Raw genomic sequence first — 17,266 nt, forward strand, 5'->3', positions numbered from 1 at the left:
ACTGAAGCCTGACAAGGGACTTAAGATAGGCGTCGAAATACCGAGAAGGACGGCTGCCCGAACAAGGTAAGTCCGGGGCGTCCTTAGTGTTAGCCACGGGAAGGGGGGGAGGGGGAGAATTAGGTTTAGGTTACATAGCGGGGTTAGTGTTTGGTTTTGGGGGTGGTGGTTAGGGTTAGGCACCCCTAGGGGGGTTAGGGTCAGGCACTTACGTCTTACGTCTTTTTTCCTATTCAATTAATAATCCACATTGAGTTAACACTGAGCTTAGTTCGCAGTCCGTGAGTAGGTGAAAAGAAGGGGGAAAACCAGTTTATTTTACTGTACAAATTTGGGGACTCAAAACCTTGGTACAGACACCCCACCTCTATAAAAAGCTCAGAAAAAGGCTTTAATTATGTGGGACTTGTATTTTTGGGGCGTCGAATAGATGGGACATGAGCTTTTGAGCTTGCAGGTGAAAGTTACAAGTGTTTTTTCCCCAGTATTTTTTAAATTTGCGTAAAAACAATTAAAAGTCACATTACACTATTTTGCTTAGTAAAATTGTTTTGTAAGACCACTTCACCTTCTTTTTTGTAGTACTTTTAACCTGCTAGATTATCAGACTTGCTCTAAAAGATATTCTGATTCGTATGTAAACAGCTGCAATTTAGGAAAGTCCGATTTCTTAATTTTACTGTGTGTTCACACAATCTTACCAGTGGGTGATTTCTGTCTGTGTATCATTCATTCACAAGTGTCCAGACTACATGTGCTTTTAGGCTCCTTGACATGAACAATACATTATGGGAAGTAAATGTCATGCTTCTCTAATCATGTGGCCTATTTGTAACTTCAATCATGAGAGAATGTACTGCATTTTGAAGTGAATTTTATGGAATATACTATGAGGGGTATTAATTAACCCTGATAATTTATCGGAGGTGAAAAAAGGTGCTAGCCTCTGGCTTTAATGCCTGGGGCTATTCAAGCCCTTTTTTCTTGTCTGATAATTTTAACCCACAGAATCCGGGAAAGTTCCCGGACCTATGTGTTAACCCACTGTTTGCGTCCGATAACGGGATAATAATCGCGTACATCTTTTCGGGACTGCTCAGACAAGAAAAGAAACACGCATTTAGTGCAGTGCTGTGGGCTGACTTCGGGGCTAATTTGATAGCCCCGGGGGATCAATCAGCCCACGGTACATTACTGCAGCTAATTGAATTGCCCCCCTATATGAAATTGTTCACTTCACCTTAATGGATGACAAATTTCTGAAGGTGATGCTTTTGTTTAAAAATAATAATTTAATAGTCCACCATTTGTATACAGGAGGGCAGTGGCGTCTCAAGGGGTGCGGGCTGCACCCGGATGTCACACGCTGAGGGGTGACACCAAGGTGCAGACTCCCCCCTCAGAGACAGGAGCCAAGTGCTGCACTGTAGTATTAAGTGCAGCACTCCGCTCCTGACACTGAGGGAGCTGGCACTGCACACAGGGCAGTCCAACCCCGCACTTCCTGCACCCCTGGACCCCCAGTAGGAAGCACAGGACCACAAGGGTTCGGGCCGCAAGGCCATGCCCCCTTCCAGTGTGTCCAGTGTGTCCAGTGTAAGTAATTACTAAGTAATAATTATTGATTTTAGGGTGCAGCTATTTATTTAAATAAAAAACAGGGCAAAAGTGCCCTTGGAAGTATTTTAAAGAACAATTACAGCATATCTGCTGTACACATCAACATGGATTGTTGGAATTGACACCTGGGAAGTTCCTCTAGAACTTAGACTCTACAAGAAGTGTGTTAAATACGTCTACTATGTTTTTTTATCTTGATTTATGCAAATTTTGGATAATTTACTAAAGGGTATTTAATCTAGTAAACTAGAACATCTTTGTTCCTATGTTTTTACATTTTGCTTAGCCGATAGCCGGTAAGAGGGACTTGGACACTGTAATGTTAGGTAATATGAACTGGAGGCACTGTAATATTGCACAGTATGAACTGTGTGTACTACAGTGTGGCATAATATGAACTTGGGGCACTACAATGTGGCATAATCTAAACTGGGGACACTACAATGTGGTATTTAACCTGGGAGCACTACAATGTGGTATTTAACCTGGGGGCACTACAATGTGGCATAGTATGAAATGGGGGCACATCGGATATGGGCTTTAAAGACCTAGCAGATGGTGCCTTTATCAATTATATCACCACACACAGGAAGTGGCAAGTGTAAGAAACATACATAGACTTTAAGATCAGTAACTTGACTATATAATTAGTGTTCATCAATTGCAACCTTCGAGCACTAACAGCTTAATTACCCTAGAGGTGTGTAACTTGCACGTTTGTATACCTCAGCCCTGTATTTTAATTACGAGGTTGGGTCACTTCCAAATGTTGAAGGTGCTAGGGGTACAGACTATAACACATTTAGAGCGCTGAACTTAATTCAAACAAATAAGCTTTCATAGCATTTTCACTTGGTATTCAACCATTAGATTAAATGGAAATTACAAGTTTTAAGCACAGTGCTTGAAATGTGATGGCCGTACACCAAACTGTACAAACTGATTCCAAGTAATTTATCAAATCACATACACGTTTCCAGATTGAGTCAGTTGCAGTTGTGAAGGATTTTCATATGACCGTAGACAATAGGCCACATCTGACATCATAGCACATTATATAATGGTAACATGAGAGATCAGCACATCATTAATTGTTATCTAGGACAAGATTGCAGTCAGTGTCCTCCTTAAGCTGGGTACATACTAAACAATGTATGTACCCAGCGACGGAAGATGCGACTGGATGATATATCGGGTGGTCCGTACTGTTGAATCATACAATGAACCTTTAGTACATTCCTGCCTATAAACCTCTAAGATTCACCTGCCTAGAACCTCTAAGACAAAACCTGCCTATACCTCCTAAAACCATAAGGTGTCGCTACTTAGCGCTGTGTTTAATTATACCATTAATAAAACTCTTAAGACAGTGGAATAGCGGTCCAACGCGCTAAAGATTATTATTCAGGTAAAAGTACAGATGTTACCACGCTATGAGCTAACAATGAGCGCAAAATAAATTGTACAGTTATTAGGTCATAAGGTACAGTCAATACATACGCGTGCGCTCTGGGACCAGATACCGGCATCAGTAATGAAACCTTCGTCGAAACAGCATAACAGGAACACCGCAGACTGGCATCTCGTTTCAGAGCACTCACATATATACCCGTACTGGGATAAGCAATACAATAGAATACGTTGGCAGGTTCTCATTTGTTCCTCTTCTTGCTTCTTCCGTTACGGTACAATTCATAGGTCAGTGCAAAGACTCAACCCAGCCTCTAACAGCCTGTTTGTGTCCACTTTCCCGCTGCATAATAAATCTAGTCTAAATTATGGCATGCAACATTTCAAGGAGTTATTCTCTCTATCATTCATATTTCATAGCCGCATGTTCTGGTCTTCTCACCGATGCCACCGGAACGCTGTGGGAACAGAGTAGATCAGTACGGCACCAATCATGGTTCACTTGCCATTTACTAAACCATAGTTACAGAAAACATTCATTTCTTTATATGCTGACATTGCGGTTAAACCAAATAATAATCATTCCTTTCGTGCTGCGGGACCATTGCTTTTAAATGTGTATGCGGGGGAGAAATGACATTAAATTGTGTTGTGCGTTTGAGGGTCTGTGGGGCACTTAGCGACCAGCACTAAGTTGGAAAGGCTTCTGTGTATGTGTGTGAGCATGCCAGTATGGGTTTGGGAAAGATCACTAAAAAGCTGGCTGTGCGTCTAAATAGCTATTTTGCGTTGTCCTATGTTTAACATGGTGCAGGGAAAACACCACTAATTTGCTACTTTTTGCTACATCGCGTATGTGTTAATGTGAATGCAGGGGAAAACACCACTACTTTGCTACTGCTCAAATATGTTTGTGGTGATTTTAATGTGTTGCAAAGTTATTTTATGTCTGCTAAACACCGTCGGTAGGTGTTTGGGGAAGATTGTGAAAAAGCTGTTCGTGCTACTTTTTAGCAACTTTGCACTGTGGATTGTGTACTATGTATTTTTGACAAAATGGCGCTTGTGTAAGCTTTCTTTTCTAAAATGGAGTCTTGCTGCCATTCACAAGATGGTGTCTTGAGGCCAGTCGCAAAATGGCGTCGTCGCGATTAAATTTTAAACTGAACTTGTCTCAGCCAATTATTCAACTTCGACAGTACACACTGCACGATCTGGTGTACGGCAGTCGGTTATATTGTTCGCCGTTCGCCCGCCGCATCCAGAAACATGGTGTCGTTCCTCGAATCTTAAGATTGCACTGCACTGCGACGAACGAGGCGTGGGAGTGTGCAATAGTGCGTACACACTGGACGATTTGACATTCCGATTTGTCGGAAATTGGCAAATCGGCCAATATATTACCTAATGTGTACCCAGCTTAAGAAGCGTCCCACCAAGTGCTGGGGATATATGGCTTCACTACAGCTGTTTATGCTCTACCTCCATGATCACCTATAGTTTTAAAATATTACATGATGCTGTTTGTAAAGGCAGATAGGTATGAACAAGGATGTGCTCCATGACATGTTTTTTTTTTTTTAATAACAGTATAAAAAATATTCCGTAGGCCAATGTAGATACTTTGTTCATTTGCTCAGGGACTTGGTTGGTATTTTCTTTTAGTTTATTTTATTAGCTGGTATGTCTTTAATGTAAATAGACAACGGCATAGACAGATTCTCTTACATAAATTATACATGGAGAGTCACAAAGCTATACCATCATAATGTGCCCAACCTATAAAACTTACACGCCAGGCCAGGCTTACTGTCTGACTTTGAAACCTACACTTACTACTTTGAATTAATTCTATAAATCCCTGTTTGGAATAAAATAAAGCTCATAGTCTGACCTCCAGTTTCATGCAGAGGTGTTCTGAGGTTAGAAATACTTTTCTCCATTCTCTTATGTACTTGAAACTCCAACAACAGCTGGAAATGACTCCTAGGCTTTTTGCAATTGTGTTTATTTTCTATTTATCATAACATCAAGATTACACTGTGGTTGTTCTCATTAAAGTCATTAGTTTTATAACAGAACTGAAAGCCTGTTTCACGTCACAGCCTACACAAATAGTGGTAATAGTTTATTCATCCATGTTACAGTACATTAAACTATTTCACAACAATTGTTGCATGATGTTTAGGATTTTAGATGTATTTGTGATAAATTATCAATAATGCACCAAACAGTATGAAATGGTAAATAAATACCACAGTAAGCTCTCTGCATAAACAATGTTCTTTCCAGTGCAGTGATCATGTAAAACGTGTTCTTAATTCTGTTAGTCTTCTATAACCTAATATTATTTTGAGGTGAAATGTAAGTACACTTCAATACCCATATTCCAAAACTCATTAATCTGAGAGTAGTATTTCAGAGAGTTCTGAGTCTTTAAGGCACATTTATAAAACCTGTGCTTGCTGCCCTGGAAGATATAGCCAAAAGATTCACATAATATGGAAAGGGTCTATGTACTATATGTACCTAACTCGCCAGGGATATTTTCATTTTTAATGAAAATATCCCGGCTACAGTATGTACTACGGGGAACTCGCAGGGACAGCGGTTGCGTGTTATCCCCGGCATTTAGGAAAAGTCTTTCACAGAAGTGAAAGACTTCCCCGTGGAAGCTGACACTGCACATGGGCACAGCGTCTGCTTCCGGGACTGACCAGGGGTTGTTGGGGAGAGATGCAAAGATCTCTTTCCTGCCCCTGGAGCCCCATAGGCTTACAGTAGTTTACACTATTTGAAGATGGTGTAAACTACCGGGGCTAAACTCCGAAAAGCTTAGCTTTTTGGAATTTAGTACATAGGGGTCAGATTGTGGTCCCCATTGACAATAATGGGGACTGCGTTCTGAAGTGCTAATTAGTACGTTGCCAGATATTTCTGTGAAATCGCCTGCACTGTGCTATTAGTAGTGTACATAGCAACAATACATACAATTATGTAGAAACTGCAGTTTCTGTATAATTTTATGTAAAAATCAGCTTAATACATATGCCCCTTGGTTATTTGGTATTGGCATTTATAAAGCATGTGGATACAGTTCTATAAAATAAAGAAAAAATTACTGGATGTGAAAATGGCGCTGGATATCACCTATTGAGTTCATTTACACACACAAAACAACCATATAACAAATGCATATAGATAAGAAAGGATTCTCACAACCTGTAAACAGCATACAGAATCCGGACATCCGCCCTCTCCATACAGGGAGAATAGTTTCCAATCCTGATAATTATCAATTCCAAATGTCCAAAAAATAGAAATGAGTCCCGTTTTGTGTGTGTAAATAAATTTGAGTATAATTCTACACGCGTCCATCTCCCTCATATTTATATGATCATTATGCTTGGGTAGTTAAGAATGGATGGAAAGACTCTCTATTAAGAAAAATGTAGAGAAACCCTTACAAGTTGAGGAACGCCATTTAATACGTGAGTGACGGTACACATCTGTGTTTAGAGCACTCACATTTACCATCAGGAAAACAGTGACCAGTGGGTCTAATTCACATGTGGGAAGATAAAGATATCCTTATAAGTGTATCCCTATTTGCAATTATGTAAGTTGGGGTACGTCATCTTTACAGACCAACAAAACTTCACTAGAGTACATACAAAAAAAAGATTGTGTGTTTTTCTTGTTGTTTTCCTTGTATACTTAACCTGGAGAACGTTTGTGTGATCCAAGGGCATATACTGATCGTTGCACCTTAGGAGATATCCACCGAGAGAGTATATGTATTATATTATTTATAATATGAGTATTTGTTTGTTCATGAACTTAATATGTGATGTCCAGCGCCATTTTCACATCCAGTAATTTTTTCTTTATTGCATATGTTGATAAGAGTGTGGTGACATTCTTTTTCTGGAAAGTGAATAGGCCGCAGGTTTTGTGCACCTCAGACACTAACATTAACATATTAACATATTCTACATTTCTATAAAAAATTATGCAAACATGTAAAAAGAATATCTATATCTTTATATCTGAAAAGATAGTGCCTAAAAGTATGTTTTTATCAAACATGGCATAGAATCCAAACGGTCTTCTTTAACAACATATGTTCGTACGAAATAACGAAACCAACCAGGCAATGCACCAACCGTCATCCGGGATACCGACAGGTGATAACCAATGCCGCTTGCTTCCTCAGGAATAGATTGCGTCCCGGGACCAGCACGGCTCACAGGAGCCGGGGACAACGCTGGAAGGACTGGAGTTGCGTCACTAGGTCATGTGCTAATGCGTTTCGTCAGAGGGCAAAGTCCTATGATGAAACGCGTTAGATGTGGCCTAGTGACACAGCTCTGTTCCTTCCAGCGTTGTCCCCAGCTCCTGTGATCTGTGCTGGTCCCGGCATGCTCTCTCTTCCTGAGGAAGCAAGCGGCATGGGTTGAGTCACCTGTCGGTATCCCGGAGGACGGTTGGTGCATTCCCTGGTTGGTTCAGTTCTTTCCATGTGGTAACCAGTCTACCCAGTTGGTACATTGGTACGAGCATATGTTGCTAAGAAGACTGTTTGGATTCTATGCCATATTTGAATAAAACATACTTTTATACCCTATGGAGCACCCCCATATGTTTTTTTCTTTTCAGTTTCTACATGTCCTGAGTGGTCTAGGATTGTCCTATACATAAGGGAAGCAGCGGTCCTTTATATACAGTAAACTCTAATGCAAGTACATTGTTACCCAGTGAATACCCAGAGAATAAGCACCTATCATACCTGATTATATATATATATATATATATATATATTTCTATGGAAGCACTACTGATTCATATTCAGAGATACATATGGGATAGGTTAAGGAGCTTATGAGCACTGAGGATTTTGGAGATATTTAAATATTGTGCAGGGAAATCCTTTCCTACACAAAGTAACTTTATATGCAAAACCCCATTGAAGAATTTTTCAGTGAACCATTCATTAGCCTGAATGGCTTGTACAGGCCCATTCCATGAAAGTGTTGAATACGGTCTCAAATAATAGTCCATTTTATAGTAGTATTAGAATAGTTTCATATTTCTAAATTAATAATGTATTTGGTTTTGTTTTGTAACTAACACAAACAGTTTATTGAATGATTCTACAGAAGAACTGTAGATTGTAAGCAGTTAGCAATAAGTGTAAAAAAGTGAGAAATATCTCAAAGTTTGTCAAGATCTATATTTATCATTATGATTAGAAAATCCTATTCCCCATATGTGGCTCTTGTATAGGCGGTATGTTTTTATATCATTATTAAAAATCAGACTTGAAATCCTTCATTTAGAGTCTTCTTTTTTACATAACGAACTCTATGTCGCCGTATGTAAGTCTTGTGATGGTGGAACATGCAGAGGTAGGGAATAAATGGATGGAAAAATCCAGCAAAGTAGAAATAATAGAATCTAGAACAAAAAATCCCAATTACTCTCACAGTGTCTGATTAAATGAAACTAGGCACCAGTAGTTAGCAATATCTTAGTAGTGCCCAGTATCCAAATAAGAAAAGGCTGGAATCCTGTTCACTTCTCCAGTGAATGATCAATCCAGAACTTAATGATGCAAATTGTTTCGTTGTGGCCCAGCTCCCGCTGCATAATTGAACGTGTCATTGTGCTTCGGCTAGTGGGCATGTAAGTTAAGGCACTATGCCCCCAGAAGCACCCACTTGGACTGATCCCAGAGAGTAGTATTACAAAGTCGGCAAGTATGAATGTTTTTAGGAGCAACATATATTAATGTAATCATTTAAAACAGGATTTTCAATGAGTTGCCAACAGTGGCGGCTCCAGAGGTGGGGCGGCAGAGCAGGGCAAAATTCAAATTGGGAGGAACATAAACTGCCAGTGTGTCCCAGCCAGCGATGTTTGCCAGTGTTTGGAAGGACAGTTGGTGTGACTCCCCTATTTGAATTTTGGACTGTGCTAAAGCCCCAACTCTGGAGCTACCACTGCTTGCCAATATTTATGAATACATGCTTTACTGATCATGGTCTATATAATAGAGGTTTGGAATGTTCTCTGTGAGATGAGGTCTATAAAAATGCTTTGGAGTGTTTAGATGGGCAGCCAGTTCACCAGTTGTTGCCTTTAAAAAAGAAACGCATTCAACTATTTTGCAGTGTCCTATACTAACATGTTTTTCAGCTGAATGGAAAGCCACAGAGCTTGGGCATTAATAGTCACAAATTGTATTTATCCTAGGATTCTCCACTGTTTGATCTGATTAAACAATCTAGAGATCATGAAGAATCCATTGATCAACCAGAAACCGCAAGCACCTTGCCTCAGCCAGCGCATAACAACCCCACTGCCGCAGATCTGTAAGTACAATAAACATGATTATTTCCCAGATCTTTTACTTCCATTAGAAGTCTGGGGTCCCTATACAATTATTATTCTGTACATTTAGGTGGTATTAATGACTATAACATATTTTGTGAATGTTGTCCTCCTATTATGTATTTCATCAGTTAGTCATTTGGTTATCAGGAGGCTTTTTATTTATTTTTTTTCAATACATTTTTGGATATATAATCACACAGATGCGCTTCTTTGCAGGTACAGCATACACAAGTGATGGAAGTGCAGTTCCTAATCACCAATCCAAATTGTCTAACTTGTGAACAATTAACATGAATATGCACTGCATAAAATAACATGCATAAATGGAAACAATAAATAATTATAAACTGAAAGGCATCAATACAATAACAGTTCAATAACAGAAATGGGCGCTGGTCCACAAGTGTCTTCATGCTTTAATCGCACCTTGTGGTTTCACAATGGTGTCTTAACATCTACAAATATTCCAGGACATGGCTTTTTATTTTTTAATGTATAGTTTTTTGACCGACACAGTCCTCTAAAAGCACCATATGCAGTATACAGTTACTAAATGCTTCTGCTTTAATAAGAGAAATGAAAAGATATCCGCACGTGCAAACTTATAGCACTGATCTTCTAATATCATAAACCAACATGCCCGGTAGAGGTAATGGTAATTCAGTCGTCATGATGCAGTTCAGTCGTTTTGTGGCCACACAAAGGGCAATTCCAGACCAGATGCTCAATTTAATTTGTAATATCCGGCACTGTGTGCCCAATATAAATGGTTTTACCAGTTTTCATAAATGACAAGTATACTTTTAATCTTCATTTTTCTTTTTCTAGTTACATGGTTTTTTTTTATAAATAGAAAGTTTGTATGTTAAGAGGACCTTCTTTTTTTTACAGATCAAAATGAAAAACTGCTAATTTCAGTTGTTGAATCTCTAAATTAGGAGTATGTAATCCTTACTGCCAATTTGTGGAAGCCAAGCATAATACATTTTTTATTATAATAAATATTTAATATTGTCCTCCTGTTGCACTGTGTGTGCTCCATAGACACTAGTGATGACAGTAGGCATTTTCATTTATTTGTATGACTTTAAAGATTTGCAATGTTACATGAATGCAAATTTGCTATTTCTTGTGCTCTTGTTTTCAGTTATCTGTCACCTTCAAGAACTATGCACCAGAGCGCAGCACTTAGTGTGCCCAACCCAGCTAATACAAACGGGCATGGGCCCCTTCCCTCCCAGCCTAGGCAGAAATCTACATCACTCTCACTGTTTTACAAAAAAGGTACAGACATTACTTGAGCAGTGACATATAAGTGTTCCATGTCTTTACTATTATTACATATACCAATAGTAATCTTGTGTAAATAATAACTCCTCTTATTGAAGATCTGATTTTCTGTGATATATTTGTTTTTTTTTTTCTGTGTATTTGCCAAACTGCTCTATTTCATACTACTGGGGCCAGCATTAGGAGACCAGATCTAAAAGTTGTGCCAGTCTGGGAATGTACAGTATGTATGCAGTTTGTCACGTGACGTATTTGTATATTCTAGTTTTGCACATGAACTCCCTGATTAGTTGGCAACATGGGATGCAGAATATATGAAACAGGTGCTCCGTTTTATATGTTACATAGGTGTCAGTGAGACATTGTTCTGTCAATGGTTCCAAGACCAGAGCGTCATTATTCCAGTACCACAAAAGAGATGGTTATCAATATAATGGTGTTGCATATCTGACAATCAGGGGACCCCAATAAAAGATTTTAGAAACCCCCCACATCAAGGCAGACCCAAAGGTTACAATCCTTTGCCTTCGATTTTATCATAAGGACAGCATTGTCTCATACTAAGGCAAGTTAACTATGTTATCTACATTACCGATATTGTTGATGATGATCTGTGTCATCTAGTGTACTACTTGGCATATCTACGACTGAACAGCCTGTGTTCCAGCCTGTTATCTGACCACTCTGAACTGGAGCAAATCATCTGGACACTTTTCCAGCATACTCTGCAGCATGAATATGAACTGCTGAAGGACAGGCACTTAGACCAGGTAATGATCTCTGATGCCTTAATGCTGAACAGACATAGAACTTGTCACCTTCTGTATCTCACACATACTGCTGTATTTTACAACTGGCTGGGTATAACACATAACTTACCAAATGTACCTGAATGGCTACAGCACTCCATGCTCTCTAAGATTTATATTAGATTTATATTGTTGTAGTTTTTTTTTATTTTTTTAGCCCTAATTTTAACTCTCTTTAACACTTTAATTAAAATAAAAACTAATAGAACTTAATGTGTATGTGAATTTTGTTAAGTAGTCTTTAAATAGCATATCAAATAATATCCCTGTGTCTCACACCTCTCCTATACAAACACTCAGAGGACAGATATACACATGTAGAATACAAACTGAGAATAGTATGCAGGAGTTTGGCTAGATCAGTAAAGTACCTGGGAGCGGCATATAAGTAGAACTCCAGGTTCAGTCTTCTGAGAGGAAGTTGTTCATAAAATGTTATCATAAATATATATATATATATATATATATATATATATATATGTATACATATGTATATCTCAAGGGTAGAAGTTCTTTCTGTCTTCTAAGAGATCTTTGTCAAGACAGTTCTACAAAGGAAATGTTCTTTGCTGGACTGTCTTGACAATGGTCTCTTAGAAGAACAAAACGTCGACTTCTACCCTTGAGATGTACATTTGGCAACTTAAAACCTGGTGAGTTCACTTATTTTTATGAAGGATTAAATGTGTGGTACTCTTAAGGAGTACTACCGAGACAGGTAAGCTCCTCAGTGGATTTGGACTATTAAGTGAGTGTGCTGACCGTGTTCTTATAAAAGAAACGCCGGAACAATCCCCTTTTACTTTAAGAGTTATACAATGCGGCAGCCATATTTCTGGAGACGAACCTAAATAAAACTTATTATAAAAGGCCTGTTATACTTTTCCAATATAGAGCTATTTTAAGGCCGAGCTACATAATATGGAAAAAAGAACCTGACTCCCCGCAGCCTTTCCAGTATGGTGTGGAAACTGTATTAACAATCTTTCAGAACTTTGTGTGGACTACTAGCATCTATAATATATTTTATAGGTATTCTCGTTAACAAGGAACTATAGAGAGGATTTTGAAACCCTTTACGTCACTGTAGATAATGCTTTTCAGTTACTAGTAAAATGTTGAGAATGAACATAAATACCCTTTGAAAAGGGATTGTGCACACAGAGAATCAGGAACTACAGTATGTCCAGAGTCTGGTGGTATCTGTTTTGTAGCGGGAGGTAACATAATTCACTTGCAGGTATGCAAAGGGACTACCTGTTGAAATTCAGGCTTTTGCTGTAAGGCTACCAAGGAATACAGTGGCTATTATCCAAGATATCATTGATTTTTCTGATGCATTTATTGAACCAGATAAGACAGTTGTGCATTGACCTGGTGAAAAATCAGCTATTCCAAAGAGGGGTGAGAGGCGAAGGAAGGAGCGTAATCCTAAAATGTAGTCTGCAGTGATCACAAATTAGACACGTGAAGATAATCACTGGGTGTGACACATATACTGAGAGTCACAGCACAGAAAGGAGTGAGAAAACTGGCTATTCTGAGTTTCCCAGGCCAGGATGTCCAATGAAAACAATATAAGAAGCAATAAAACTCATTTGTCTCCTTCTTTATACTAGAACTAATTTCTATTAACTGCCACCACTCCAGGACACTTCATTTGCTTTCACTGTACTACAGCACACGTAATAAATCACAATAAGATTAGATCCTTTATAGGTCCTGCATAAGTGTGAGCTAAAACAGTTTCTAGTGAGACACATCTAGCAAAACTGGACATTTAATCAAGAAGCCAGGCAGAAATGATTGTCATTAACACAGAGTGTATAGATTATGCTGCCTCCACGCAGAACTCTTTTTCACTGTTTTAGTAAGTGAGATTATGTTACTAGTTTCCATAATGAAACCTCACTGTAAGTACACATTTACTATGACACAAACATTAGTGGGATACATTGCCGAATGAGAAGTCCCCTAAACTCCTCATTTGTACTTGGAGTAACAAACTCATCCAGTCTTAGAATGATAACACGTCTTAAACTGTTTTACAATATTTGCACATATTATAATGTACAGTTTTAATATTTAGATTAAATGTGCAAAAAATCATTGGCTTTATAGAATAACTGGTATGTTTCATGTATGTATTTTTTGGGGAGTAATAAGTCATAAATTCTCAGATTTGTATATATTTAGTAGATTTGCCAAGTGGGCATAAGGAAATCTCCTGTACATTCTATCTGTTGCAAACACAGTATTCATTTCACCTAAACTTCCAGTACAATGTACCATTTGTAAATAGGGTTTGTGATCTATCATGGATTTCTATGCCAGTACAATTTCTACTTTTACATACCAGTACAAGTTAAAATCCAGCTATTTGCACCATAATGTGTACTAATACATGGATCAGTGATCAGAATACATGCTCTTTTTTCAGTGTTCTGCGCATGCTGACATCTGCTATGTGTACCGACACCGTAGTCCCACTGTGCCAATATATTATCACTTATACAACTGAAGACTGTCATCAACATGTACAGCAATGATATCACCAATGTACTTCTGATTTGTGCAAATGTGTTTGGTATTAATCATCAGACTTTCTCTAATAAGAAAACGTCATAGTATACATTAAAGAAAAATCTAATATGGCAGCGAAGCAGTAGATATTGTCATAAAAGATGTGTGATTGACTTTTGTTACACACTTCTGTATTGCATTGCTCTGTCCTATAATGTAATGATACAATAGTATTGTAATTCTATAATATAATACGATTAATTATATAAGTGCTAACACGAATTGGAGCTGTACAGAAAAACCGTAAACTAGGATTGGACATATAAGTGTAGGTAGATAATCTGCCCTCCAGCATTTCTGGTTGGCTGAGAGAGATGAAAGGTACTTCACATGTACAATTTGTACAGTAGGATAATAATTAATTTATCGCTCATCTCACTGGTGTTTATTCAAGCCTTATATTTTTTTTTTAAAAAATGTATAACATTATCGTCATTAGGTGTCATTAATGTCCACCATTATTTTCTAGATCATGATGTGTTCTATGTATGGCATTTGTAAAGCTAAGAACATTGATTTAAGATTCAAGACTATTGTAACGGCATATAAGAACCTCCCAAACGCAAACCAAGAGGTAAGATGTTTTAATTGCAGAGAGCACAGACCTTTTAAGAAAAAAAATAGTTGAACTTTATATCCTTGTCGTTTTGTACTTTTTTTTTCTACCACTGCATTTATTTTTGTACAGTAAATTTAATGGTTGTGATGTAATTCTCCCAGCTCACACAAACATAGCGTTTGGGTTGCAAACCCCCTTATTCAACTATACTACCAAACCAAGTTGCAGGAGCACAATAGGCTCAAAGAGCATGCTAAGCCAGAGGTTCCCAAACGCGGTCCTCAAGGCTCCACAACAGTTCAGGTTCTAGAGGTATCCATGGTTAAGCACAGGTGGTTATATCAACTTGACGTTTGGTACGAATTAAATCACCTGTGCTCAACCATGGATATATCTAAAACCTGAACTGTTGGGGAGCCTTGAGGACCGTGATTGGGAACCTCTGTGCTAAGCACAACATGAAATACATGTATATATAAAAAACATCAACCAACATTCATTAAGATGTGGAATAAAGGCGCAGGTATCTTCCTTTTTGTACCATTGCAAATGTCCATCTACCAGGGCAGTCACCTCATGGCTTGTGGTGCAATACTTACCACCCGCCAACTTTGGAAGGAAAGATACAGCTGAAATTTCGAAACTTCTCCTAACTCGCCCACTTTTTCCCAGCCCCCTCCTCTATGCTAGCCATTTATCTGCGATACATCTTTTCATGGGTATTGCTGGTGAACAAAATATGGGCAGATTATACAAAGTCTAGTGTAGTTAATGCCAAAAAGCAAAAATATGTTTAGAAAGCATTAAATCTGTCTGTGCCATAGCTCAGATTTATGTTTTCAAAAGTCCTAATGCATGGGAAATGGTTGTGCCCTTGTGCTAACTAACATCCCTGTGCCAAGTTAGTGCCCGCAGCTATTGGGCCATGAACAGTTTAGTTCAGTTCCTATTTTAATAGTTACCACTGTAAGCTTACCTCAAAGGGTAGTACACAGTGACATGACTAAATATGTATAAGTCACCACTGTATCCACAGCATCACTGTGTTACAAGATGTGATATTTTAAAGACCCCTTAATTAAACAAAGAACAGAACATGAATAATAATCTGTTTTTTTTGCCACATTCAAAGATCTATTATTTCCCACAATCATCGGGATGCTCATGTACATAAACTACTTTGTCATTTTTTTTTATACGTTTTACAGCGATCTGTAGGTCCATTGTTTTTTTTTTTTTTTTTTTTTTTAAATTATATTAGATGTTTTTGTTTTTCCAGACATTCAAGCATGTACTGATACGAGAAGGGATGCATGACTCTATTATAGTATTCTATAACCTGGTCTTCATGCAGAAGTTAAAAAGCAATATCTTGCAGTATGCTTCGCCTTTGGTGAGATCATTTGTATGTTTTCTGTTTAATGTTATAGTGTCTTAATGTGAGCCCGGCAGTCAGTCAGCTATTCATAGTGTAGGCGGATATTTGCTGGGCTGAAACATTATGTAAGAGAATGCAGTGCATTATTATTAACATATTGCACCAACATATGGCACAACTATTGGGAGCAAAGGGTAATAAAAGACTTGGGTTAACAAACAAATGGTAAAAGGCCCTGTTTGTAAGCTTATAGTCTATAGACCACAGGTTCTGAAACTCTGTCATCAGGACCCCAAACAGTACATGTTTTCCAGGTCTCCTCACAGAATCACAAGTTAAATAATTAGCTCCACCTGTGGATCTTTAAAATGTGTCCGTGAGTAATGACTACACCTGTGCTCCTGCTGGGTGACCTGGAAAACGTGAGTTGTGTGGGTTCCTGAGGACTGAGTTTGAGAACCACTGTTATAGACCATTAGTAGGACCCATTGAATCATGCCCCAATGATATAACTATTACCTAGTGATATAATAAGGTGAATATTTACTTGGACCACAACTGGCAGCCTTCACTAAGGTACAGTGTAGATGATGGGTACACATTAAACACAGGCTTTATGGAACTTAGGTGATAAGAGAATCAACAATATAAGAAATTATGAGAAGAAAATGTATTTGTACTTAATGTGTTAGTTATACTGGAGTGGTATCCTTTTTCATTATTGATAGCATACAGGTGTATATTGATTGTAGTCCCAAACGAGGTATGGAACTATACACCTGTATTAAAGGGTAATGTTTCCCACGCCGGATAGAGAAAAAAAGGAATTTCTGGCATTTTGCATTCAGATTCTATTGTTCTGAGCCTTCTACCAGTCAACACTTTGCTCTGAATTTACAGAGTACATAGACAGCATTTTGTTTAAAATCCCACAATGATAGATATATTGTAATACACATGGGGAATCTGGTACCAGATCATTTTTAGAGGAACGTCTAGTCCTTAGTGGATGGAAATTCAATAAATATAAAGTGAAGTTATTTCAAAAAGGTATATAACTATGATACCAATTGTAATTGGAGTCCTGTGCTCCTTCCTGTTGTGCACTTCCCTGTGCTATCTGGTGCAAACAGACCAATGCTGAAGCTAATGTCATGTGTTCAGCACATCTGACAGTAGTGAGTATGCACTTGGAGAAGGTAACAGAGTGCATGCACCTTC

The 17,266-nt window shown here is 38.3% G+C and overlaps 1 protein-coding gene across 1 annotated transcript in view; it reads left to right on the top strand.

Annotated features, from left to right (window-relative positions):
* The window catches only part of RB1 (RB transcriptional corepressor 1), a 262,129-nt gene that overhangs the window by 207,194 nt on the left and 37,669 nt on the right, over window positions 1-17,266 (top strand). The window contains exons 18-22 of the mRNA XM_088444859.1: window positions 9,286-9,404; window positions 10,574-10,710; window positions 11,341-11,486; window positions 14,578-14,682; window positions 15,947-16,060. Coding sequence (XP_088300985.1) covers window positions 9,286-9,404; window positions 10,574-10,710; window positions 11,341-11,486; window positions 14,578-14,682; window positions 15,947-16,060 — 621 coding nt within the window. The remainder of the gene's footprint in view (window positions 1-9,285; window positions 9,405-10,573; window positions 10,711-11,340; window positions 11,487-14,577; window positions 14,683-15,946; window positions 16,061-17,266) is intronic.

Source organism: Taudactylus pleione, unplaced genomic scaffold, assembly GCF_031769625.1.
Source record: "Taudactylus pleione unplaced genomic scaffold, aTauple2 ptg000005l, whole genome shotgun sequence".
In the NCBI taxonomy this organism is placed as follows: Eukaryota; Metazoa; Chordata; class Amphibia; order Anura; family Myobatrachidae; genus Taudactylus; species Taudactylus pleione.